Here is a 25,228-nt window from a genome sequence, read left to right on the forward strand (position 1 = left end):
AATTAAGTGGTACTGTGGGAGGTGGAGCACACAGGAAGGACACACTGGGCAGCGAAATAATCAGTCAGTAAACTAAACTCTCAGATTATTCCCCTGATGATCAACTACCACATTTCAGTTTTTTGACATGGAATGATGTGCCAGTGTAATTACTAGGAATCTTGACATGTAAAGGTCTTTTGCTTGAATGATTGTGTAGAAAGATGCCAAAACTGCAAATTGTTTTCACTAAGACTTAGTGAAATGTCAGATGAACGTCCAATGCTTTCTCAAAGAAGTGCAGACTCATTCTGTCTGCTAATTTGTATTTATTGGGAAAAGACAGTAATTACTACTATGGCCAGTGACTAACCTATTTGTGCATTTGGAAAGTATTCAGACCCCTTACTTTTTCCACATTTTGTTACGTTACAGCCCTAATGACAAAGCAAAACACTTTATTTTTATTTTTTTGCAAATGTATAAAAAATAAAAAACTGAAATATAACATTTACATAAGTATTCAGACCCTTTACACATTACTTTGTTGAAGCACCTTTGGCAGCGATTACAGCCTTGAGTCTTCTTGGGTACAAGCTTGGCACACCTGTATTTGGGGAGTTTCTCCCATTCTTCTCTGCAGATCCTCTCAAGCTCTGTCAGGTTAGATGGGGAGCGTTGCTGCACAGCTATTTTCAGGTCTCTCCAGAGACGTTCGATCGGGTTCAAAATCCGGGCTCTGGCTGGGCCACTCAAGGGCATTCAGAGACTTGTCCCGAAGCCACTCCTGCGTTGTCTTGGCTGTGTGATTGGGGTCGTTGTCCTGTTGGAAGGTGAACCTACACCCCAGTCTGAGGTCCTGAGCGCTCTGGAGCAGGTTTTCATCAAGGTTCTCTCTGTACTTTGCTCTGTTCCTCTTTCCCTCAATCCTGACTAGTCTCCCAGTCCCTGCTGCTGAAAAACATCCCCACAGCATGATGCTGCCACCACCATGCTTCACCGTAGGGATGGTGCCAGATTTCCTCCAGACGTGACATTTGGCATTCAGGCCAAAGAGTTCAATCTTGGTTTCATCAGACCAGAGAATCTTGTTTCTCATGGTCTGAGAGTCCTTTAGGTGCATTTTGGCAAAGTCTAAGCAGGCTGTCATGTGCCTTTTACTGAGGAGTGGCTTCCGTCTGGCCACTCTACCATAAAGGACTGATTGGTGGAGTGCTGCAGAGATGGTTGTCCTTCTGGAAGGTCCTCCCATCTCCACAGAGGAACTTTGGAGCTCTGTCAGAGTGACCATTGGGTTCTTGGTCACCTCCCTGACCAAGGCCCTTCTCCCCCGATTGTTCAGTTTTGCCAGGCAGCAGGCTTTAGGAAGACTCTTGTTGGTTCCAAACTTCTTCCATTTGAGAATGATGGAGGCCACTGTGTTCTTGGGGACCTTCAATGCCCAGATCTGTGCCTGTCTCGGAGCTCTACGGACAATTCCTTCGACCTCATAGTTTGGTTTTTGCTCTGACATGCACTGTCAACTGGTGGGACCTTATATAGACAGGTGTGTGCCTTTCCAAATCATGTCCAATCAATTTAATTTACCAAAGGTGGACTCCAATCAAGTTGTAGAAACATCTTAAGGATGATCAATGGAAACAGGATGCACCTGAGCTCAATTTTGAGTCTCATAGCAAAGGGTCTGAACACTTATGTAAATAAGCTATTTCTAAAAACCTGTTTTCACTTCGTCATTATGGGGTATTGTGTGTAGATTGATGAGGAAATATGTATATTTAATCAATTTTAGAATAAGGCTGTAATGTAACAAAATGTGGAAAATGTCAAGGGATCTGAATACTTTCCGAATGCACCGTATGCAGAGCTCAGAGCTGTAGTAGTATCTTGTCAAATTGGAAGGGGATATTTTTCCAGAATGAACTGCAGTAGCTCTTTCTGGTGGTGATGTTCCTAGCATGTAAACAGTTTGGTGAAATACTCTTGGCTGAATTTGATGTTAACTTGCAGGGCTGTGGTTGAGGAACCAGCAGGGGAGGGAGGGAGAGAAAACAACCATTTTCTTATTTTGTCAGAGGAGGAGAAGGGGTTCCTCTCCAGCTCCTCTCTGTCTGTCATCTCTCCCTAACTGCAAACATAGCTCAGTTTTCCCACACAGCGGCTCCAGGAGGCCATGCTGCTTCCAGAGTTCTAGAGTAGTGCTTGGGTGTTTTCCTGACTGCATCTGAGATGGCACCCTAATCTCCATATAGTGGACTCCTATACCCGACTATACTCTATGGGCCCTGGTCAAAAGTAGTACACAATATAGCGAATAGGATGCCATTTTGGAGGCAGCCTCTGTCACAGTACCGTACCCTCACTTCCCCAGCTCTGCCATGCCCTCTGCCTGTCTCTGTCTCTGTGTGGGAGCTGTAGGCTGTGCCTGTGTGAGGATGAGGAGCCGTGCCTTGGAGGGGAGATTTGTCTTGGCCAAAATGTAAATGAAATGCATTTTAATGACTTTGTTAGCAAAACTCAGCAAAGCCATCTGGCCTAGTAGCGCCTGGTACTGCAAGGTCCTGGAGCCACTACAGACGATCCTAGTCTTTCACCCCCGTTAGCAGTCTACTCAGGAACCAGGGATGTGTGTGCTGAAAATGGATGCCAAATTCTGTCACTTCAGAAAATGCACTTAATTTACTAGGATGGGCATGCGCGTTGAATGTGCGGTGGGAGTCCACTTATTGGCTTGGACTTTGTTGACTTGGCTTAGACTGAGGCTTGTAAAAAAAAAAATGTTTTGCGCATAATTAAAGTTAACAAAACTGCAAATCATATTGTGTAAACGGATGGACAGTATTTTGCCAGTTTTCTTACTGCTAGAAGAATAACCTACTCTGACTTCATATAAAGAGGATAGCCAAGTGCTCTGCTGTTTTAACTATGATGGCTGGGGAGCTCGTTCCACCACTCAGAGGCAGGATGGGAAAGAGGCAGGGCTGGAATGGTGGATCCCCCCCAGACCCACCCGCCCACCCCCTACAGGGTGACCAGAGTTTGCAAGGCATGAATGGCCTAATGTTGTGAGAGGGTCTGATGATGATTGCACGCAGGTTGAAGGAGTAGTTACAGTAGGAGGGTTTCTCTGGGGAGGTTTAGAACCTGTTTTCTCTCTAAACCACCAGAAAGAGGCACTTACTGTATTTTACTGCCGTGCCAGGCTCCGCCTGATCTGCCCCTGTGCTGGCATACAGATGGCAGCCAGGCAGCAATGTTGGGTGCTGCTGTAGTGTTCTAAGCAGGGGAATCCCCAGGGTGAGGGGAGCAGAAGCACAGTTACAGAATTTTCCTGTGGCTGTGGTGGATGGACACGCTAGTGCTAATACAGCACAGGGCTGTCAGTCTGTGTGTGGAGCAGAACAGATCGCCCCCCCACCAGGCGGGAGGAAGATGCAGTCAGAGCAGCGAGGTGTTAGTGGCTGCTATCCTGATCACCTGATAACCTTGACTTTCATCCACCGCCAGCAGCAAAGCTAGCACAACACTCAGCTCATCAGCTCAGTACAGGCTACAGGCCGAGCCAGGTAGAGAACGTTGCGATGTGTTCCAAACCCAACCAATCCTGTTGGGAGGCGGCAATAGAAATCCCCAATCAGGGGGCTCCAGCGCCAACCAGCCTACATCTCTGAATCATTCTCTCCTAGATGCAGCAGGCCCAATGGTGTATTTCCCCACTTCTGGGTTGTGTTTTTATGTTTAGTGTGTTTAGAGCTTCTTCCACGTCTTCTCCAACATCTCTCTCATTTTATATACATACCGCCCACTGCAGGGAAGTAGGAGTGGAGAACAGGCCTGTTCCCCTTAGCAGACTGACAGAGCCCACCGAGCCCATTTTCCATAGCAGCGTAATCACTGCCCCTCAGTTGTACTCTGTAAAAGTCAGGCCTTGGAGGCATGATTAACTTAATTCCCATATTTGCGCGACTCGCCGTGAGAAAGCTTATATAAAACTTCACCCCATACCACCCCCCGCCCCCCCACCTGTACCCAGATACACCCACAGCGTGACCAGATGTCCTTCAGTAAAAAAAAATCTAATAGTAGTGAAAAGACAAAAGCCCTCCTAGCTGGAACACGAGGAGAGTTTCATTCATTAGCCCGTTAATATATCTGTGAAGGGGACACTTGTGCTAACATTCCTGCTCAGTCCCCAACTCCCCAGCCTCTACCTTACCCCCGTACCTCGGTGCCCCCGGAAAAGGCAGAAATATGTGTCTGCTAATAGTGTGAGGAAGGTGGAAATGTGGCCTAAGGGTCCCGAGCCAGCGTGAACCTGTGGATTTATGATGCAGCACGTAAAACACTCCGTAATGCCACGCCGCAGCTGAACTCAATTTCAGGCCAGGGCTCGGGTGTTAACAAGGGTGGACAACCCATTTAGCATTGGCTTTACCACTCCTCTCTATCTGCCTGGTGGCTGTTGTTTTTACTGTAATTTTCATGGCCGTCTCCAGAGAGACATTGAGCCTCATCTATTCCATACAACAGTAACATTACGTTGCACTTTAGCTGAGATGTTCCTCTCATGTAAATATTTTATCAATGGCATAAAAGGGGGAGGCCATTGATTCATTCCCCTCCAAGCACACATGTGATTACCCCCCTTCCCCTTCTCACTTTCCCCCAGCAGCCCCTGGATAAGACCCCAGAGGGACCATTTCTCTACCTTGGGAAAGGATGCCAATGTTTATTTAAATATGGCCTCATCCGAGAGCCCTTATAAATCAACCTGCCCCATGATGTCATAATCAATGAGATCATCTTGCCAGTGCTAGAGGTCATCTGTAGCCTGCACCTTCTCTGGTTAGGTCTGGAACATTCCATTATATATAGGAGTAGGGGAACATGGACGGTTGGTTTGGACTGCAGGGACACAGTAACCACCACCTTTCCCCCTGAACACACATGAACAGAAACATAGAAACCCACACACATGCAGCGAAACTAAGCTGGCTCCATGCTGTGAAATGGGACCCTGACTTGCGAACAGAGCTGTACTCCATCATGAGGGTCATTTAACCTTCCCCCCCTCCCTCCCCCCTCCCTCCCTCCCTCCCTCCCTCCCTCCCTCCCTCCCTCCCTCCCTCCCTCCCTCCCTCCCTCCCTCCTTCTTACAGCATTGTGCTGCTTAGCCTCGAAGCCTTCAGCCTCCCTCCTCTGCGTTGCGTTAACCTATACAGTATGTTCCCCTCCAATGCCACCTCACCACTCTGTCTGTCTGCAGTGGCCTTGAGAATGAACTGAAAGGGTGCAACCCGCCAAGACGTAACACAGAATACCTTTGACCACATCATTAGTTTATTGGGTAACAACTTACCATTTAGTTGTGATTTATGACCCAAGAGGCCTTAATCAGGTATAAATAACCTATGACGGAGAGCTACTTATTTCCTTCCACGTGAAAAGCCCTCCATTTCATTCCCATCAGAGGGACATTAATGGATGGCTTCCCTAGGCCTCCCAGTAAGATATAAGTGCAGTACCTCCAGCCAAAATAACACACACACACACACTCCACAGCTGCTCTGAGCTGCCCCTAACACGTCTGTCTGACTCCACCAGGGAAATAAGCATAACACAGGCTGTATATTTGATCAATGCCTAAATGCCCAGGGCGCCACATGTATATTCTCCACGTTTATAAGTTTAGCCGTCGGAGGGAAAATATGTAGTGTAAACTTTCTCCGCGTTCAATATTCTTGGCCTCTTAAGGCGATAGAAATGGAATCGGGCAGAGTTATTGTTGGAATGTGTTGAGTTGGAAAGTGATACCCCTGGCCCCTGAGTGACACTTTCAAAACAAACATGACAATGAGAAGGGCGTACTGCTCCATAGTGTATCTGCACAACCAGAGATAGAGGAAAAAGTAGGAAAGGGGAAAAAAAAGAATCAAGATGGCCGAGCCTGGTGAGCCGCGCAGGAAATGTTGGGTTTGTGCAGAACGTGTTTTGTTCAAATGAGAGGAAGCGATATGGATGCAGTGGTGGGGCGTAACAGAGTAACACTGCCACTGTGAGCCTAGCCAAGGGAAGAGAGTAGGTTGTGTTAAGTTAAGTGGCCAGTGGTAATGGCGTAATGGTCAGAGGTGTGTTAGCTGAGTGCAGCGGTCAGCCGTGCGGACCCCTGGCCTGTTGCCCCAGTCAGATGAGATGTGAATGAGTTGATGGTGATTATGATCAGCAGTCTAAACACAGACCGCCCCGGCAGGCAGGGAGGAACTGGACCCATAATGCATCGTGACTAGGTGTGGATTGCAATTGGATTTCCTCTCCCCTAGGACTGGTATCTTGGCTCGGTGAGGGAGGGGTGATTGGATGTGTTTGTGTGTGTGTGTGTGTTTGTGTGGGTGTGTGTGTGTCTGTGTGTGTGTGTGTGCGTGTGGAAGGGGGGGATAGGGTTGTTGTTAGTATGTTTACACACCACCCCATTTCCTACAGGAAACTGCCACCCAGCCGGCCCGTGCCACAAGTGCCACGGCCACTGATTTGATTAAGGAAGGGACTTCCAATAAATTCAATTTCACTCTTGATTCCAGGAAGCTGTTTCCACACACAGGGGAACCAGGCAACTTGATGGCGAACGTTGATGTATGAGGAGTTCACTGTGATGGGACAAAGCACAGTGTACATACCGTGTTGCCTTGACATTCTCTTTTGGTGTCAATGGACAAGATGAATGCACCAGCCACACAGCTCTGCATCCATCTCCCTGTGAGATAGCCATCTCCATTGAGCTGTGTTTCTGTTATGAGCAGTGTTTACCTCTCAGTGGAACACAGTGGCCTAATGTTACATGGCTTGCTCCCACACACCAGATATCATGGAGGCAATCTAGTCAGGGGTTTTAACTTCAGGCCCGGTGATGTTCAGTGTTACCTTCCCTGCTGAGATCTTATTTCCAACGGGCGCTGCCTCGTACTTTTATCTCTACATGGAGGAAGTAAGAGGACTGTTTCAGCCAAAGACCCACTCCACCTCTCCTCTTCTCCCTGCTGTGATCCTATTAGCTTCCCACCTGCCCGCCCTGCCCATCAGAAGCACACAGGTGTGGAGTCAAGAGTCCCAAATGGCACCCCTTTCCTTACATTGTGCACTACTTTTGACCAGAGCTCTATGGGACCTGGTCAAAGATAGTCCACTAAAGAGTGAATATGGTGCCATTTGGGACACATACAGAGACTAATCTGTTTCCACTGAGCTCTGGGGGTACAGAGGAGAGGACAGCCCACCTGTCGGTCTATCTGTCTATCTTTCTGTCTGTCCGTCTGTCTGTCCATCTGTGCTCCCATGGTGGGTCATGAGTGCCCTCTCCTCTGTCCTCCATCCCAGCCAGCCCTACCGACAGGGCAGACAACATACTGTACTGTAGTTCCGTTAATAGAACCCGAGAGACTCCTGGCTCTAGCCTCATAACCCACTGCCAATGCACCAACTTCAGCCAAAAGGTTCTGAGTTTTCAATAGTACAGTACAAACTCCTACAAGGCTACACCTCTTTCGCCCAACCATTTCCCATAAGCTTGGTAAGGACGTGTCCTGATGTCCCTCTGGGACTATATTTAACCTATTTTTACCGTCACTAGTCATTTAAAGCTTGGCCGGTGCAGCCGACCTTGCTTGCCTTGGGTTTGGGTTTGGGTTTGCATCTGTGGTTGTGAGAGCTGTTCCAGAACAGTCAACCATTCAGTCAGTCAGCCAGCCAGTCAGTCAGTCAGCTAGTCAGCCAGTCAGCCAGTCAGTCAGTCAGGGCTCTCAGTATAATACAGATACTAGTGAGGGCATCATAATTGCCACCCTTCTCTGAGGCCCTCTGCTGTGTTCATGTGCTCACATCTAAACATGTGGAGAAATATTATGGCTCCCAATGCACAGGGCCTAGAATGTAGTCTACCTCCCCCTTGAATACATACTTTACTCTGCCACCCATCCCATAAACAGATGAAGTTATTGATTGTGAGGCTGGGGCGGGAGGAAAGAGAGAGCGAGAGAGAAGCCATGGAGCTCCATCTTGTGGATGAACTGGCCTGTACAGGCAGCGTCAGTGGCTTCTGTCCTCTCTCTCTTTCTCTCTTCCCTCTCTCTCTCTTTCTCTCTCTTTTTCTCTCTTCCCTTTCTCTCTCTTTCTCTCTCTCTCTCTTTCTCTCTCTCTCGTTCGTTGGCTGGCTGGGTGGCTGTGTTAATGTGACACTAGACTGGTGCGGCAGAGTATCATCTTACTGTAACCTAATAGTTCAACAATTAGCCAACGTTTCTTTGTCTAGCTTGTATCTAATCACAATGTTCTAAATTGCACTATGTGGAGTAATATCTCACAACTTGATCGGGAAATGTCTTTCTAACTAGTCATAATGAACTAGAATGATGTCTAAAGATTTTTTTATTTTGGGATTTGGTGTGCGGTGTGCGGTCGGTGGTGGTTGAAAGACGTGAGGTAAGACTTGGAGAACGAAATTAGCAGCGTAGCCTTGTAAAGCTTATTGTTGTTCTTCTCTTTCACATTAACAGGTTTTGGGCAATTATCCACCAATGGGAGCCGTCAGCTGTTTGTGTATTTCTGTACAAAGGCAGTAGTACATATGGGTGGTGGTTGTGGGAAAGAGGGAAAAGAGCAGGGGCTTCTAGTTTAGCATGTTGGGGTTGTGTGGCTTTGTCCCCCCACCCCCACCCCCCCCCCATGTGATAACAGAGCTGTGTACTGATTGGGGTCCCTGGGGGCCCCATGCTCTCTCAGTCTCTCTCTCCAGGTTGTTGTAGCATTTCTCCTTTCCTTTCCCCTTATCTGGTTGCAATTAACATCTTACATTTACATTTTTTACATTTTTGTCATTTAGCAGACGCTCTCATCCAGAGCGATTTACAGTAGTGAGTGCATACATTTTCATTGGTTCTCAGGTTATGTTACATGTTAATGACCAGGCTGGTGGAATGGTGTTGACCCTGCTAGAATCACATGGATAATTAAGGTGCAAAGGGAGAAACAACACAGCCTTCCTGCAGGAAACTCAACTTCTCACTGGACCTCTGCTGCTGTCCTCACCTTCCTCTATGACCTTTCTAAAGATCCCTGACTCCCTCCTTTCTACCTACTCAATCCCCTCGTTCCTCTCTTTCTTTCATTATTTTTTTCTCTCTTTTTCTCTCTTTCTGTCTTTCGCTCTCTCTCTCCTCGCATCTCTTTCTCTCACTCCCCTCTCTATCTCTATCACCCCCCCTCTCTTTCTCTCCATATCTCTGTTATTAGATTTAGGTCTAATTCTCCTGGGCACTGTGGTTTTAACAGCTCGAATTTCTACTAAATCATCTCTCCTCCGCACCATATGCTCTCCCAGCGAACCACCATGAATTAGAAAAAAACTGTGATTTGTGATATTACATGATTGGATATGAAAATAATTCACTCTTGTCCATGTTGATTTTTGTCCCTGGTGAAGGAGTGATTTTCATATTTTAATGTTCTCTCTACATCACTCTTTACCTCCGTGGGACAATAGCCTGAATAGAGTTTTTAAACGGTCTGGGTAGAATGAAATCAATGTTGTTGATGGACAGTTGAGCAATGGGACGTGAATGAATGAATCACATCTATTGTACGGTTCTCTTCATTTGTGATCATCAAATATACACTGGGTGTACAAAACATTAAGAACACCTGCTCTTTCCATGACATAGACTGACCAGGTGAATCCAGGTGAAAGCTATGATCCCTTATTGATGTCACTTGTTAAATCCACTTCAATCAGTGTAGATGAAGGGTAGGAGACAGGTTAAAGAAGGATTTTTAAGCCTTGAGACATGGATTGTGTATGTGTGCCATTCAGAGGGTGAATTGGCAAGACAGAAGATTGAAGTGCCTTTGAACATGGTATGGTAGTAGGTGCCAGGCGCACCAGTTTGTGTCTAGAACTGTAACGCTGCTGGGATTTTCAAGCTCAACAGTTTCCCGTGTGTATCAAGAATGGTCCTCCACCCAAAAGTCATCCAGCCAACTTGACACAACTGTGGGAAGCATTGGAGTCAAGCATGGGCCAACATCCCTGTGGAACGCTTTCAACACCTTGTAGAGTCCATGCTCCATTAGGAAGGTGTTCCTAATGTTTTGTACACTCAGTGTATATTATGTATTATTTTATTCCTTCCTGTTAAAACAATGATGCTGATCAGCCGTTTCGATTACAGCTATTAAAACGTCTCACATAGTGCATTCATGCAAACTGTATGTGTAATTACTAGTTGTAAACTAGAATCTTGAGTAAATTCTATGAATTCATGAATTCTAAATGAGAGAGACCACAAAACTGAGATATTCTGCAATGTTTACCTGCACTGTGCTTCTGGATCCAAACACCTCCAATTTGGCCTGAACAGCTAACCCGGTGGCTAAATAGTTAGCTGAGTGCATACAGTCCACTACTTTTGACCAGAGTGCAGTAGTAGTGCACAATGTAGGGAATAGAGTGCCACTTGGGACTCAGCCTCAGTGTGAGTAAGGAAGGCCAGAGAGCGCTGCCTGGACCAGCCTGGATTCTTATCCAGTTAGCCTTGACATTAGCCACTCGCTGCAGCTAACGGGATTATGGTAATTATAAAGAGATTAGGGGGGTTTAGACGACCAAGAAAAAACAAAAACAGCCCTCCATCCCTCCCTCCCTCCCTCCCTCCCTCCCTCCCTCCCTCCCTCCCTCCCTCCCTCCCTCCCTCCCTCCCTCCCTCCCTCCCTCCCTCCCTCTATCCATCCCTCCCTCCCTCCATCGACCTGTCTTCAACCAGGAGCATAATGTATTATATTGAATGAAATATGGTCAGATATGTTAATAAATGACAGTAAGGGTGAAACAGAGCTTCTTTGAGACATATTTAGTGTTTGACTATACTCATTGGGATCATTCAACGATTCAGAATGATCTGTTGCTTCTCCAACAATACACTGTGTATCACTCTTATAGAGATGGCCTACAATGAGGAAAACACCCTTCAAAGGCTGTTAGTGTCTTTGAATCCTGCCCGGTGACCAGTTTGAGTCACAATGGGTTTACAGGCAGGACAGCGGGAGTTGGTGAGACATTGAAATGGTGACGGTGGCAATAGGTTTTGATGCGGTGTGTGTTCACAGTAGACAGATTGAATTGAACTGTATGTAAACAGTCAATGCTATAGATACACACTGCTCTATTAGTGCTGAGCGGTTAGCGTACGGTTTTCAATTTCAGTTTTTTTTTTTTTTTTGCTTGATTTTAGAGCTTTTCAATTGAAGTTCCAAAGCCAAACATAGTGAGCATTCAATTGCCAAAACATTGAAGTAATTCCATATTCTCTGTCAGGTCCACATTGGGTTGACATCAATAGAAAAATTGGAAATTACTATGAAATAATACAATGTTTCAGTTATATATATTATTTAGTTTTTATTTGATGACATTATTATTTTTCATTCCTTAAAGTCATCATTTCATCTCTGCTCAGGAAGTATCCAAACAGCCAGACAACGTTATCTCTGTGCTCCCCATACTGTACTGTCTTTAGTCATCCTATTTAGCTAGGCTAGCCTGCCTAAGCATGCTGCAGAGCTGTCTGACAAAAACATTTTACTAGTTCTTCAAAGTAGCTAAGGCATACTTTCACGAACTGTCTCTATCCCCCTCTCTCTCTAGTTGTTGTGTTGTGTACATTCCTCTCTCATGCGGTCTGTGTGTATCTAACCTAACGTAGCAGGCGTAAAAGTGTATACATCTCTGAGCCTGAAAAATCAGGTGCAATGGATTATGGTCATTGTAGTTCATTACCACGTTTCTGCGCTGAACTAGGTTGAATATTTGCTTCAGCCCAGCGTCCCACATAATTATTGACTTGATTTCTCTCATGAATGATTTGATTTCTCTCGCGTTAAGCTCAGAAAATAACCAAACTAAATGGAATTCAAGTAATTGAACCAACAATCTTGGTTAATCGCTCAGCACTATGCTCTATATCACCATGTGTATCTGGGCTTCAGATCTGATCTGGGTACAGTACTGTAGTGTAGGACTAACGGCCTTTGGGAGTGTTGTGGCCAAGACACAGACTCCTCACATAATCCACTACCTACAGCAGGCTGTGTGTGACATGTTTGCAAACATAAAAAAGTTAATGTAATTGATGATGTGTGGATGCTTTTAAAATATTTTAAAGTTAACAAAAGCACCAGCTTACAGACGCACTCACACTCACTCACATACAGTACAGACACACACACACACACGCAAACACACACACCATAGGAGGTTGGTGGCACCTTAATTGGGGAGAACGGGCTAGTGGTAATGGCTGGAGTGGAATGAGTGGAATGGTATCAAATACATCAAACACATGTTTTCAGTGTGTTTGATGCCATTCCATTTGCTCTGTTCCAGCCGTCCTCCCCTCAGCAGCCTCCACTGACATACACACAGACAAACACACACCAACTACTATCTCTCTCAGCCACACAATGTACTCCCCGGGAGGAGTAGCGGCAGCACCTGCACCACTCTCCTCTCCTCTAAGTTAATTGAACCTCCAGCAGCATGGCACTTGGTCTCCGTGGCAACCCTGACCTGCAGTGAGATGGATTAGAACATAGAATTAGGAATTAGAATAATTTAATAGGATCTCCATGGATTAGAACTTCTACTGCCCTTCCTGTCTCTCTAGATCCGTCCCCCCCAACCACCCACCACACACACACACATACACCCACGCATGCACACACACACACACACACACACACACACACACACACACACACACACACACACACACACACACACACACACACACATAACATACATACATACATATACACATACACACACACACATAACATACACACACACACACCCAGACCCAATCTACTAATCTGTTCAGTATTATTTATGGGTGCTGAAGGCTCCCCAGATACATATAAAGAGAAAACCATGGAGTCAGCTGTTTCACCAGCCCTCCCTTTCCACTCATCTAAAGAGCCCTTCAATCCCATTATCTGATTAGCAAAGCCATCTTCTCCTCACATGTTCCCGTTTTAGTGGGGTAAGGGGTTCACTCCTTTTCCAATGGTCAGCCATGTTGTGTCTATCCCCTCCCAAATGCCAATGCAGGGGCATCTCCCCAATCACTTTGGTGTAACAGACAAACAGATCTGCCGTCCTCATGCGCACTCGTCATCCCTTACAACTGACAATTTATTGCAACTATAAATGTTCCTAAAAGCCTGATCTATCGTTAATCCTCCGTCCCGAAGAAGAAGATGAAGAAGAAAGAGAATGAAAGCAAGTGGCACACAAGGAATTAAAGTGAATGAACCAATAACAAATGGCCCAGTGTGTCCAACCTCTCCAACTATTTCTGTTTTTTTTCTCTCTAGTAACTCAACTAAATTTGTTTGACGTTTTTTGGGGCCAGAGCCAAAAAGGCTTTTATAACCATAAAGGGTATGGATCAGGATAAATCACATTAAGCTGTCCAATTTAATTAAAGTATTGACGATACATAATAGATACTTACAAGGGGGAAAAAACTATTTCCATTTATAATTTCCATATACCCGATCTTTCTTGGGAGGCAGCAAAGGAATTTGAAATCTTAAGCAGAGAGCTCGGAGCACCCGAGGGAGTGTTTGAGACCATTTACGATGATTTAAAAGCTTCCTCTTTTTCAAAAATTATATGTCAGAAAAAGATTGAGATGGAGGACGACGGTGGCGGTGTAATGAACCGAATAGCTGTCCCACTTTAGCCTGCGTCAGCTCTCAGCCAGGATGATCAATAGTGGAATATTTGTATTCATAAGGCAGCGAGATAATTAAATCAAGAAGTCTTTGGGGTAGATGTAAAGGCAGAGGAGTTAAACGGCTGGAGCTGAATTCAAAGCCGAGGACAGAGGCCTGCCAAGGATGATCAGCCGGCACGGATGCCCCAACTTTCATGTCCTTTGCTTTCTCTCTCTCTCTCTCTATGTCACAAACACACACACAATCACACACACCTGCACTCACAAGCTTGTTTTTTAATTAACCCAATTCCACATTGCTAGTATAATCTCAATAGCCTGGGTTGTCATTGTCCTCACCGCAGTGGAGGGTTAAGTATGGAGGGCGCAAATGTTAAAGCTACAAGTACATGTACTTTACATTTGCATGCATATGGCTCCTTCCATCCTTCCCATCCCTTTGTGCTTATAATACAGCCTCAAACATATCCTAATATTCTTTAAATTCTTTAAAAATAGTAACAGTCAACCTCTCTATTCCTTCTGCCAGACATGCCGACCTCAAGACAAAATCTCCATCGGCGGATAAAGAGACATTCAGTAATGTGATGATCCAGCTAGATGTTAGTTATGAGGCATTGATCTACGTGCCCAAACCCAGTGTGTCGTGTGGTTCCTGCCTGGGACTTTGCCATCTTCTTCATGTACATAATCTCTAAACTATGAGGCCCCCTCTGTTTAAGAGATAGATTTCAGTGTAAAAGTAAAGTGGGAAACCACAATCCAAGCCGAATGACTGGATAGACTAGAGAGTGAATGGCCTTATCGGGTCTTCCAGGCTTGCGTCTTTGTGTGAAAGACGGATGTCCAGACCGAGCTCCATGCTGAAACTAAGAGGCATCCATCTGACCATAGTAGCTCCCCATCACACAGTCCATCCACCCTTCCGCCTGCCCGGCCCCATCCCATCATCCCCATGAAAACGCTCCTTCATGCTCAAACCTAATTAAGAGCTACTGTCGTCCTGAAAGCCAATTAGACTTTAAAGCCTTTGGAGGAGGGGAGAAATCCATAGCATTTTAATTTGTCTCCATTTTTAAAGGTGTCTGTAAACCAATACTGAAACTCCCCAGTCATTCACTGCAGTCGGAGCACACTACTGTAGCATAGAGAGAACACACTACTCCTCTCTCTACCCCATCATCACCATTACCCTGGTTGTAAAACACTGAAATATGAGCCACCCACTGATCAATATTTATTATACTCTTTATATATCTATATTGAATAATGTTACATCTCCCCAGAGAGAGAGAGCCTGCCTCTTATAACAGTAGAAAATGGGGATTGTGACACAAGAGAGCACACCTCATTGGCGATATGGCTCGGAGAGCAAAGTACCCTAATGGAAACGGACCTGGCAGAGCCCGCAGTTGCACGGAGTCAGCCGACTCAGCCATTGAAGACGTCTCGGGTTTCATAAAACAAAACGCTCCCCCATCCCCAGCCCCTCTGGGGTCCTCTCTCTACCCCGTTATGGCTGTTCTTTCTCTAATGAAAGAAATGAAAGAAAAGAGAAATGTGCGTCTCATAAGGCAGGCAGCATCGTTGGGTCTAGGCTTGGCGGGCTGGGCGTCTGAGGGGAGCGGCGGCCTGGCAGGCGCCTAGACGCTGTCTTAACCCTGTCAGCTCTCGCTAGTGCCAGCCACCAGTAATGTCTCCCGACATCACGGATATGTGAAATCAAACAAATATGCCTCCCTGATACATATACTCTCCCCGCCCCAATCAACCTGGGGCCAAACGAGCCTGCATGGGTAATATACACTGAGTGTACAAAACATTAGGAACATGACATGACATAGACTGACCAGGTGAATCCAGGTGAAAGCTATGATCCCTTATTGATGTCACTTATTAAATCCACTTCAACCAGTGTAGATGAAGGGGAGGAGACAGGTTAAATTGAGACATGGATTGTGTATATGTTCCATTCAGAGGGTGAATGAGCAAGATAAAATATTTAAGTGCCTTTGAACGGGATATGGTAGTAGGTGCCAGGTGCACCAGTTTGAGTGTGTCAAGAACTGCAATGCTGCTGGGTTTTTCACGATCAACAGTTTGACACAACTGTGGTAAGCATTGGAGTCAACATGGGCCAGGATGCTGTTCCTAATGTTTGTACACTCAGTGTATGTAATAATATAATGGCTTCTCATGTTACAGAGCTCGGGGTTCATGTTTCCCTGAGAGGAAAGAGCGGTGACGGAGGACACCAGTCAGAGTGTTGTGATAAACACTAACGAGCCCTGCAGTGTCTTCCACTCCATTCCATTCCCGCCACTCTAGGTTCACATGTTGAACTGTCCGTCCTCCCTGGAGCTGTGTGTATAAGGGAGGAGGGGGTAAATGTAATATAAAAGCATTGGGGGTTGACCTGGTTAGTGTCATTTATTTCAAATGAATAATGTAATCTAATATCAGAGACAGAAATAGCTGGGAGGGAGCCTTTGGTCTCATCCTCATCTCCCATCGTTCCTCCTCCTGCTGCTGCACTGGTACAGTAGGTCACTGGATGTATCCCAAATGGCACCCTATTCTCTATAGAGTGCACTACTTTTGACCAGAGCACTATGGGTACAGGGAATAGGGTGCCATTTGGGACGTAGCCACTGATTGTGCCCAGGGAGGAGGTCTGGGCCTGGACTGGACTGGTCAGGGGCTGGCTGGGTTGGGGTGGTGGTGGTCTGGATCAGGATGTGTATGGTGTTTGTGTGGCTTGCAGGCAGCAGAAAGCCACTGACGAGCCTAGCTGGAAATTACATTTGGCATGCAGATAATAGCCCTGCCGAGAGCAACAAGCCCTGGACAGCACAGCACACCACTCCTGTTCTGTTCTGTTTGATAGGTACCCTAGATAGGCAGGTAGCAGACCAGTCAGCGGTATAGAATCAACAGCTGAGTGTATACATCCTCTCTTTATGGCAGCATGCTGTTAATAAGGGTTATGAAGAGGGACAGATGTCTGTTTTGACTACGGTAGTAAACAATATGATTGGGACAAGCGTGTTGATGATGATTGAGGTTTTGAGCTGTTTTCCACTTTCAATTTATTTCCATTTAAATTGAAATGGTGCTTTTCCTCATCTCACTGTCCCTCTTTCACTTTCCCTCTTATCTTCTGTAAAGGGAGAGGCCAGGATAACTAGAAATAGAAACCGAATTGTGTCGCCATGCCATTCATAGTTTTTCAGCGTCTGTTGAGAAAATGGAACTGATTAAACTTGGATCACATTTACCAGTAAATCCCTAACGTCTTTCTCACTTTGTGTTTATGCAGTGTGTTTGCCCGCTACGAGGACGGCTCCTCCTTGCAGTGTGCGCAAGATATCCTTGAGTGTGTTGCTAGGCTTTTATCAGTAATATGTTTTGGTGCTGCCAGCTTGTCTGGACATGTAAGGCTTTAATGGAATCAATAGGAGATTTATAGCAGCCATCCTGTGAGTCAGAAAGAGGAGGGTGAAAGGAAAAGGAAGTTAATGAAATTTGCAAGCAGATTGTCAGTGTCAGGAGACCGATGCACTCCCTCCCTCTCTCCTCCCCCACACAAAAATGTGTGTGTGTGTGTTTGTGTTTGCTTGTGTTTTTGGATGTGTGTGTTCTGTTTGTTTTGTGTGTGTTTCCGCACGCATGTGTGTTTGGGTGGGTAGTGTGGATATTACACTGTTTGTTGTCTGTGTGTCCTTTTAACTGCGAGGCGGGAAGCCAATTTCAGCCAGATGATAGTATCGTCTCTTTGAAGGTGGAGATCTGACTCACCTAAAATAACATGAGACACTGAGGATACAGACAAAGGATCCATACACCATGTAGCAAAGCAACATGACCTGCCAAGAACAGTGTGTAATGTGCTGCTCAATAAGGATTGGTGGGCAGATGTTCATCACATATTATTAATAGCAGTATCTCACCAATATCAAATAACATTAGTAATGAGATTAAGTAGGCAAGGCCTATATCTGCTCAACAGATAGCAGAAGATAAAATATGTTATTATATTACATTAATTACAGATCTTCTCCTCTACATGATTTACATCATAATTTACATGTTGCTGTGGTGTTTTGGGGAGAACTTATGATGTCCTCCAAAGTTGTGACATATGCCACATTTATATTTTAAATTTAGCAGACGCTCTTATCCAGAGCGACTTACAGTTAGTGAGTGCATACATTTTTTTTTTTTTTCATACTTTATATGGCAGCATATTGTTGATTGCGCTTCCCCATCCAATCCACTCCGCATGTGTGTGTGAGAGTTTGAGGTTGCTCAAAACCGAGAGATTGTATTTCATAATGGCTCATATTTAGCTTGGATGATTTCCTTTTTTTCTGTAGGATGGAGAAAACACAGCCGAGTAAACAAAACAATAAAACATTTATTAGCACTGGAAGTCCTATATAAAGCCGTAGGCTCTCACTCTCTGTAGCACACAAAGGACATAATGGACCTGAGACTCACCATTCATGAAACATTTAAACAAAACAGACTAAAATAATAATAAAAATAGGAGAAAGAAAATACAAAATAAACCATTTTCTATCAGTTTTGCATTTATGCCATCGACGTCAGAGTGAGAGCAATGGGTAAAGCAGTCGGACGAGAAATGTATTCTTACCCAATGTGTCGGAGGTATAAACACGAAATACATTTTCCATCTGTGCTGCATGTTAAAGTGACGTATTATGAGTTACGCTCGTTCAAATGTTTGCCTTCTTTGCACATAGTTTGAGTCAAGGATACACAAAACCCCATGCTGTTCATATCAACTCAAGGAGGTACTTGAGAAATCTCTTTTCAAACAAAGGCCCTGGCCAAAGAATGCAAGGCTATTGAAAACGTCAGGAACAATAAAGCTGGACACAGGTTGAAGCCGCATATTACAACACAGTAATTAAAGATTTCTGGCACTAATAAAACTTTTTGGGGCTCCCATTTAATAACATACACCCAATTGTAATTGAATGGGGGACGAAACGGGGTACCCAATTAATGGTGTTATTGTAATATCCTGAGAGGAAATTGCTGGCAATACTCTGATTAATTCATAATTATAGGCTGCCAGAAGGAGGAAGGAGAGAGGTTAGGTTAGGCCGACCATTGTGTTTGGAGTTAACTTATTGATCCTGCTGAGTGAGTGAGTGAGTGAGTGAGCGAATGAGTGAGTGAGTGAGTGAGTGAATAAGTGAGTGAGTGAGTGAGTGAGTGAGAGAATGAGTGAGTGAGTGAGTGAGTGAGTGAGTGAGTGAGTGAGTGAGTGAGTGAGTGAGTGAGTGAGTGAGTGAGTGAGTGAGTGAGTGAGTGAGTGAGTGAGTGAGTGAGTGAGTGAGTGAGTAAGTGAGTGAGTGAGGGAGTGAGGGAGTGAGTGAGTGAGAGAGAAAACATGGGCTGGCAGAATTCCACAGTGTATTTGGATCCTTGTCTGATTGTTTATTACAGGAATTGGTTGTAGCAAGGTCAGTGGGGTTAAGCCCACCGGTGGTCTCTCTCTGTTATGTGGAGCAGGCATGACTGGGAGACAGACACCCTGATTATCCCCCCAGATATTCCATATCTCATTTACTTCCTCCCTGCCCAGTAATTGCATTCTGCTTTTCAAAATGATGTTTGCCCGACAAGCATCTACAAACAAACAAGCTTAATAAAGTTAAGCAAAACCATTGTGACATGTCAAAAATAATTTGACTCATAACCGAATGCATAGAGGGAGAAAAGAAACTGTCAGGATAGTGATGTGCTGCCATGTCTTAGTTTGTGAGTATTATTTTTTTCTATTAAAGCGTTCTCATGTTACTCAAACCCAATGTGATTGCTTCATTTCTCCTGGAGAATAATGGAACGCTATCGAAGGGTTCTACTCAAGTAAAAAAATTGGAAATGTTTTACATTACAAATATACACACATATGAATCCCCAACACACACACACACACATAACAGGGAGAGAGAGGGGGATCTGAGAGGGCAGACTGAGAGGAAAGGGAAGATATGATGTTTAAGGTTTGTAGAACAATTTGATTTTGGACTTCAAAGGGACGGCTATCATTACTCCACAGCAGAACGCTGGCGCCCCAGAATGCTCCAGAATGCTCATATGTTCTTAACCGCTTCACCTCTCTGAAATGTGAGTTGTGCCTTCAAACAACCCCCTAACATTTCATCTTTGTCTTTATCTTGTGCTCCCCAGAGACCTCAGTGAGAACCAGATCCAGGCAGTTCCTCGTAAGGCTTTCCGTGGGATCACAACTGTCAAAAACCTGTAAGTAGCCCCACTCCATCCTCTTCTATCCTCCATATATAGAAAGCACTTTAACAAGCACCTGGCATGGCTTCTCTGTGAAAAACAAGTGAGGAAAAAGTTGTTTGTCAGAGGTAGATGGGTTCAGGTCTGTTGGAACAAGTATCTAGTCTCCTGTCCATTAATTTATTCATTCATTCATTATTGTCCATTCATTTATTAATTCATTCATTCGTCCATTCATTTATTTGTACATTAATTAATTCATGAGATTCTAATAAATAACACCACAATTAATACACTGACTCTTTTATTAATCCTGCTTTGGAAATTACAACCCAGGTAGTCATCAAGCCACAGTAAGATGGCTTTCTATTTTAATTTCATTGACAGTATTCACCCACATGGTTACTTCAGTTCAGTATTAGTGGTGAGAAGCCCCTGCTTCTGATTTGCATGGAGTCTGATGATATTATGATAAAAAACCACGCCCCATTTCCAGACCAGAGCCAATTCTACGCCAATGTATGCTTCCCCGCACATGTTGCCGGGTGATGGTGTTGGGCGGAATATCAGAGAGAAAGAGAAAGCAATTCCCAGCCAATGGCCCCCATTCATTGCCCAGAACAATAAACATTGCATTCCCGAAAACTCAGTCCCAAATCAGCCAATCAGAGGAGGGCTTATCGATGATTCACTTCAATTAATAGAGAGACGTGTTGTTGAGTTTAGGCTTAATGGGCCGACCACTGTGTTTGGAGTTAAGAATCACCACTAGTATGTAAGTCTCAGATTGGGTCTGTTCCTTTTCCCAGGGTTGGGTTGTAAGTCAGTCTGGGTGGTTCTGGGTGGTTTCCTCCACTATCCGATCAACATCATCCACTTTCCCTTTCACATCCTAGGCTGAGTCCCAATAGGCACCATATTCCCATTAGTGCACTACTTTTGACCAGAGCCCTATGGGGAATAGGGTTTCTTTTGGGACGCATCCATAGAATGAAACCTGTCTTGCCTTTCTAGATAACCTCCCTCTCAGTGTTGAGGGCTGAACTGAGGTGCCTTTTTCAACCAGATCTTTTGGTTTTCCTTATGAGAATGCAGCTGCATGTTGTTTTAAAGACTGATGGACAGGAACCCACTCAAGTCCCCCCAGCTAGAGAGAGAGAGAGAGGGAGAGAGAGAGCGAGAGAGAAGAGAGAAAACACAGAGAGAGAAGAAAGGATAGCCAGGAGTCAGCTGGCCTCCATTACCTACCAGATCTCCTGTCCTGTCCCTGCCTGTGGCGCTATTGATAACCTGCAATCCACCAAATAAACAGAGCCACACAGTGCTTTCTATTCCGAAAGAGAGTGTGATAAAGTAACGCATCTCCTTTAAGGACATGAGTCAGAGAGGTTCATTTTATGCGCTGCGCTGCGTGTAGGAGCAACAATCAGCCAGGTTGGCTTTAAAGCTCGGGCAGAGTAATTGTGTTTGAAAATAAGTGGAGTGCCTGTCTGTTTGTGTTAGGGCACCGCTGCCACTCAATGAGGCTCCCCTCCACCACCCTCTGTCACTCCCAGCCCCCCACCCCCCATACTCTGACACTGGCCAGATGAGACCCCCCCACCTCTCTCTCTCTCCTCACTCATCTCCACAGGTTAACGTGTATGAGAGGTGCCCCTCCATCTCCCTGTGTTACCCCCCCCAGCCCCAAAAAAACACTCCGTTCCTCGAAACGGTTGATGAATGGAGAGCGAGCTGCTCATTACTCATGAGAGAGAGAGAGAGAGAGAGAGAGAGAGAGAGAGAGAGAGAGAGAGAGAGAGAGAGAGAGAGAGAGAGAGAGGCAGAGAGAGAGAGAGAGAGAGAGAGAGAGAGAGAGAGAGAGAGAGAGCGAAAGAGAAAGGAGAGAGGGACGAGAAAGGAGAGAGGGACGGGCAATCACAGCAGCCTTGTCACCGTGTTGAAGCATTTAGCACAGTTCTTCAGCTGTTTGCAGACCATATAGGAGACAGGGAGGTAGGGAGACAGTGAGTGGTTGCTTGAGACTCTTTAGTAACCCCCATCCGTCACCCTCCCCTCTCCCTGCCACGCCCCCCATTCCTTCTCAGGACGCCTCCACCCCAGCCCCAGCACAACCCAGCAAGGTGACTCCTGATTTAACAGTCCAACCCTCCAAAAGAAAAACCCTGACAGGTCCCAGTTGGCCCATGCATTGATTTTCTCATACACTCTCCCCTCTTTCTCCTAATACCATCCTTTTGTACTGCGCTACAGCAGTAGGGACACACCGCTCTCCCCACACTCGTAATCCCAACCCTGATATCCTGGAGAAAGCTTTATTGGCTACTGAAAACTGGAGTGGCATTAATTTCACTCAGCAATCAGATTGCCTGGCTTTTCCTTTTTTTTAACTGCCAAGAAACTGGCAGAGGTTGTTATTCTAATCTGCTCACTCAACAAATGAGACACATTTGTCACACATCTGTATATGTCAGAGAAGACAGGATCTGTATCTGGGGTTTCTGGGCCTGCCGCCCTTGGCTGGTTTCAGTTAAGTGTCAGCTCCACACACACACACACACATACGCGCACACACACACTGCTGACTGACTACTGTCTCTGTCTATCCTACACACAATCTGCCAATCCACAATGTTGTCGATCAGCAACAAAATGGCTGCCCACTGTAGGTTTTATAAGGTTATCTGCCAGAGAGCATGAACATGACAGACATTATGTTGCGATTGTGGCAGTATAGAGAGTTCTGTCAGCCAGCAAACCAAACCTCCACTGGGCTGGGCTGACAGTGAGTTATTGGCCATGTATGAGACTAGCGCATTGACATCCCTCTGGTCTAAAAACTGCAGCCTCACTAATGCTATATCAACTAAATGCAAGGGGAGACTGAGAGTCCAGCTCTGCAGCTGGTTGGGAAAACAATGCATGCGCATAACTCATAACCCCCCACCCTCCACCTATGTCTTTCACTCCATGTTCCCCTACCCAGAATGCTGTGCCAGTTCGCCGTTTGTTTGAATTATGGGTCGGTGGTGGGAGGTGCTGTCGAGGTGTGTTTTACAACCACCTCGGACCGAAAGAAGTGTCGCTCGCTGCAGATGGCGGCGCTCAGCCTTTTATGTTTCCTACTAATCCCGTTCCCGCTGTCCACAGCTCGCCGACTGCTCCTGGCGCAGCTTACCTGACCACGCACACCACACGATTCGATAAGCACCACGGGCACACTGTACCGCTGTACCCAGGCCTCTGCCCACTGAACCACACTACGCACACCATCCCACAGCTCCAACACACAGCTCCAACACACAGCTCCTAGGCTTGTGGGCAGTGTCCCCTTTGTCCAAGTACACACAGTATTAGTAGAGAGAGTCTTTAGGCCTTGTGTCCACGTCCGTCCACAGAAGGACACTGACTGGATAGCTACTGTCCTCTAGCTGTGCTAATCAGGACACAGTAGCTAGCTATAGAGTGGCTGTGTGATTTATCTCCATCCTTCCATCCCCTCCACTATGCCCTCCCCTCCTCCTGAAGCCCTTTAGTCTCTCCGTCACCCAGCCCAGTGACAGCAGAGCAGCCTCTATAAGGGTGTGTCCCAAATATAGAGAATAGAGTGCCATTTGGTGACACAGACCCTGTCTGTAAGGGACCATGCTCCACCGCGCTCCCCGCTCCCTCCACCACAGAGACAAATCCTCTCATTCACTTCCTGTTGTCTTAGCTGATGAACGTCGATCAACTGGGTCCCCAAATTAATTAGGAGGCGTACGGCTGCTGGTTTAGCATCCTGCTCCATCCTTCCCAATGACAGATTAATAGGGCTGGGCTGAGTGGGTCGGTACTGTTACGGCCTAGGCCTGCTCCCTCGCTCTCTATTCTCGACTCTCTACTCTCTCTTTCCCTCTCTCTCTAATCTCTCTCTCTCTGTATCTCTGTATCTCTCTACTCTCTCACTCTCTATCTCTCTCTCTCTCCTCTTTTCATATTCCTCCAGATGGGGAATGGGAAGACAGGAGCATCAAACTGCCAATACTGTTTATGACTGGGATGATTAAAGGCCAATGTAATTAGATGGAAGGAAATACAATTTGGGACTCTCATTCCCCCCACATAACACCCATTACACATACACACATAATGTGTACGCACACACACACACACACACACACACACACACACACACACACACACACACACACACACACAATAGCCGTCCTCCTGCCCTATACATGGGATTGATAGTGGTCCTGCGATCCCTTGAAGGGAGCCAAGTGCACAAAGCTGTCAGACAACAGAAATAATCTCTCAAATATGATGATTGTTTGGAGCCTAGAGAATGCAAGCTAAGCAGAGCCAGGCGCTGTACTCAGTACCTCTGATGTTTCCTAAAATGGAAACTAGAGGTAAAGGGTCGAAAGTACGAAAAAGCTTTGATCATGGTATCCTCCACCCTTCACATGAAACACATTTACTAATTATCAAATTATTTCAAAGACATTTATCATGAAATTAGATTAAGCTTGACAAGCATGCCTCCAATATGTCATCTGAGTGTACTGTGCCATAACATTGCTTGTTTCCATCCTACACAGATGGTCGGTTTCATTGTGAATGTTTCAATGTGAATGTTTTATACCAAAGTGTGAAGGAATAATCTCAAAGGAGGCATCAACACACAATCTGTCGGCAGACATTGTAATTCAACATGTTACCTATTTCATTTCCTCTCTGGTGGACGCTTTCCAAATGTATTGTCTCCTCAGCTAAGAGATTAGGACCAGACAGGAAACAGGTGCTTTACTAGAGGAGAAGCAACGGAAGAGAAGAAGAGAGAAGATAGAAAGCAAAGTAAAAGGGGAAGAGAAGGAGGTGGGTATAGGAAGAGGAGATTAGAGGGAGATATGGTCTTTTTTATAGCCTAGAGCAGAAGATGCATAGGCAGTGTCTGTAACAGGTTAAATGTCACAGAAGCTTTTTGGAGTCTGGATAAACGGTCTGGGAGAGCGTTCTAAATGTCTGCCCTTTGTGGTGCCTTGTCTTCCATCCATCTCCTGTTTGGGGGGCAGAGAGAAGAGAGGAGAGGAGAGGAGAGAGGAGAGAGGAGAGGAGAGATGGGGGTTGGGGGGGGGGGAGCTGCATACTTAGGTCTGCAAATTAAAGGAAAAGGAAAAGAAGGAAGAGGAATGAGTACG

General features: G+C 45.7%; 1 protein-coding gene across 2 annotated transcripts in view; it reads left to right on the forward strand.

Moving 5' to 3' along the window:
- LOC121545412 (slit homolog 3 protein) overlaps nt 1-25,228 on the forward strand; it is a 194,543-nt gene that overhangs the window by 94,253 nt on the left and 75,062 nt on the right. For both annotated transcript variants that reach the window (XM_045208274.1, XM_045208277.1), the window contains exon 5: nt 19,986-20,057. In XM_045208274.1, coding sequence (XP_045064209.1) covers nt 19,986-20,057 — 72 coding nt within the window. The remainder of the gene's footprint in view (nt 1-19,985; nt 20,058-25,228) is intronic.

This window comes from Coregonus clupeaformis, chromosome 3 (genome assembly GCF_020615455.1).
Source record: "Coregonus clupeaformis isolate EN_2021a chromosome 3, ASM2061545v1, whole genome shotgun sequence".
NCBI lineage: Eukaryota > Metazoa > Chordata > Actinopteri > Salmoniformes > Salmonidae > Coregonus > Coregonus clupeaformis.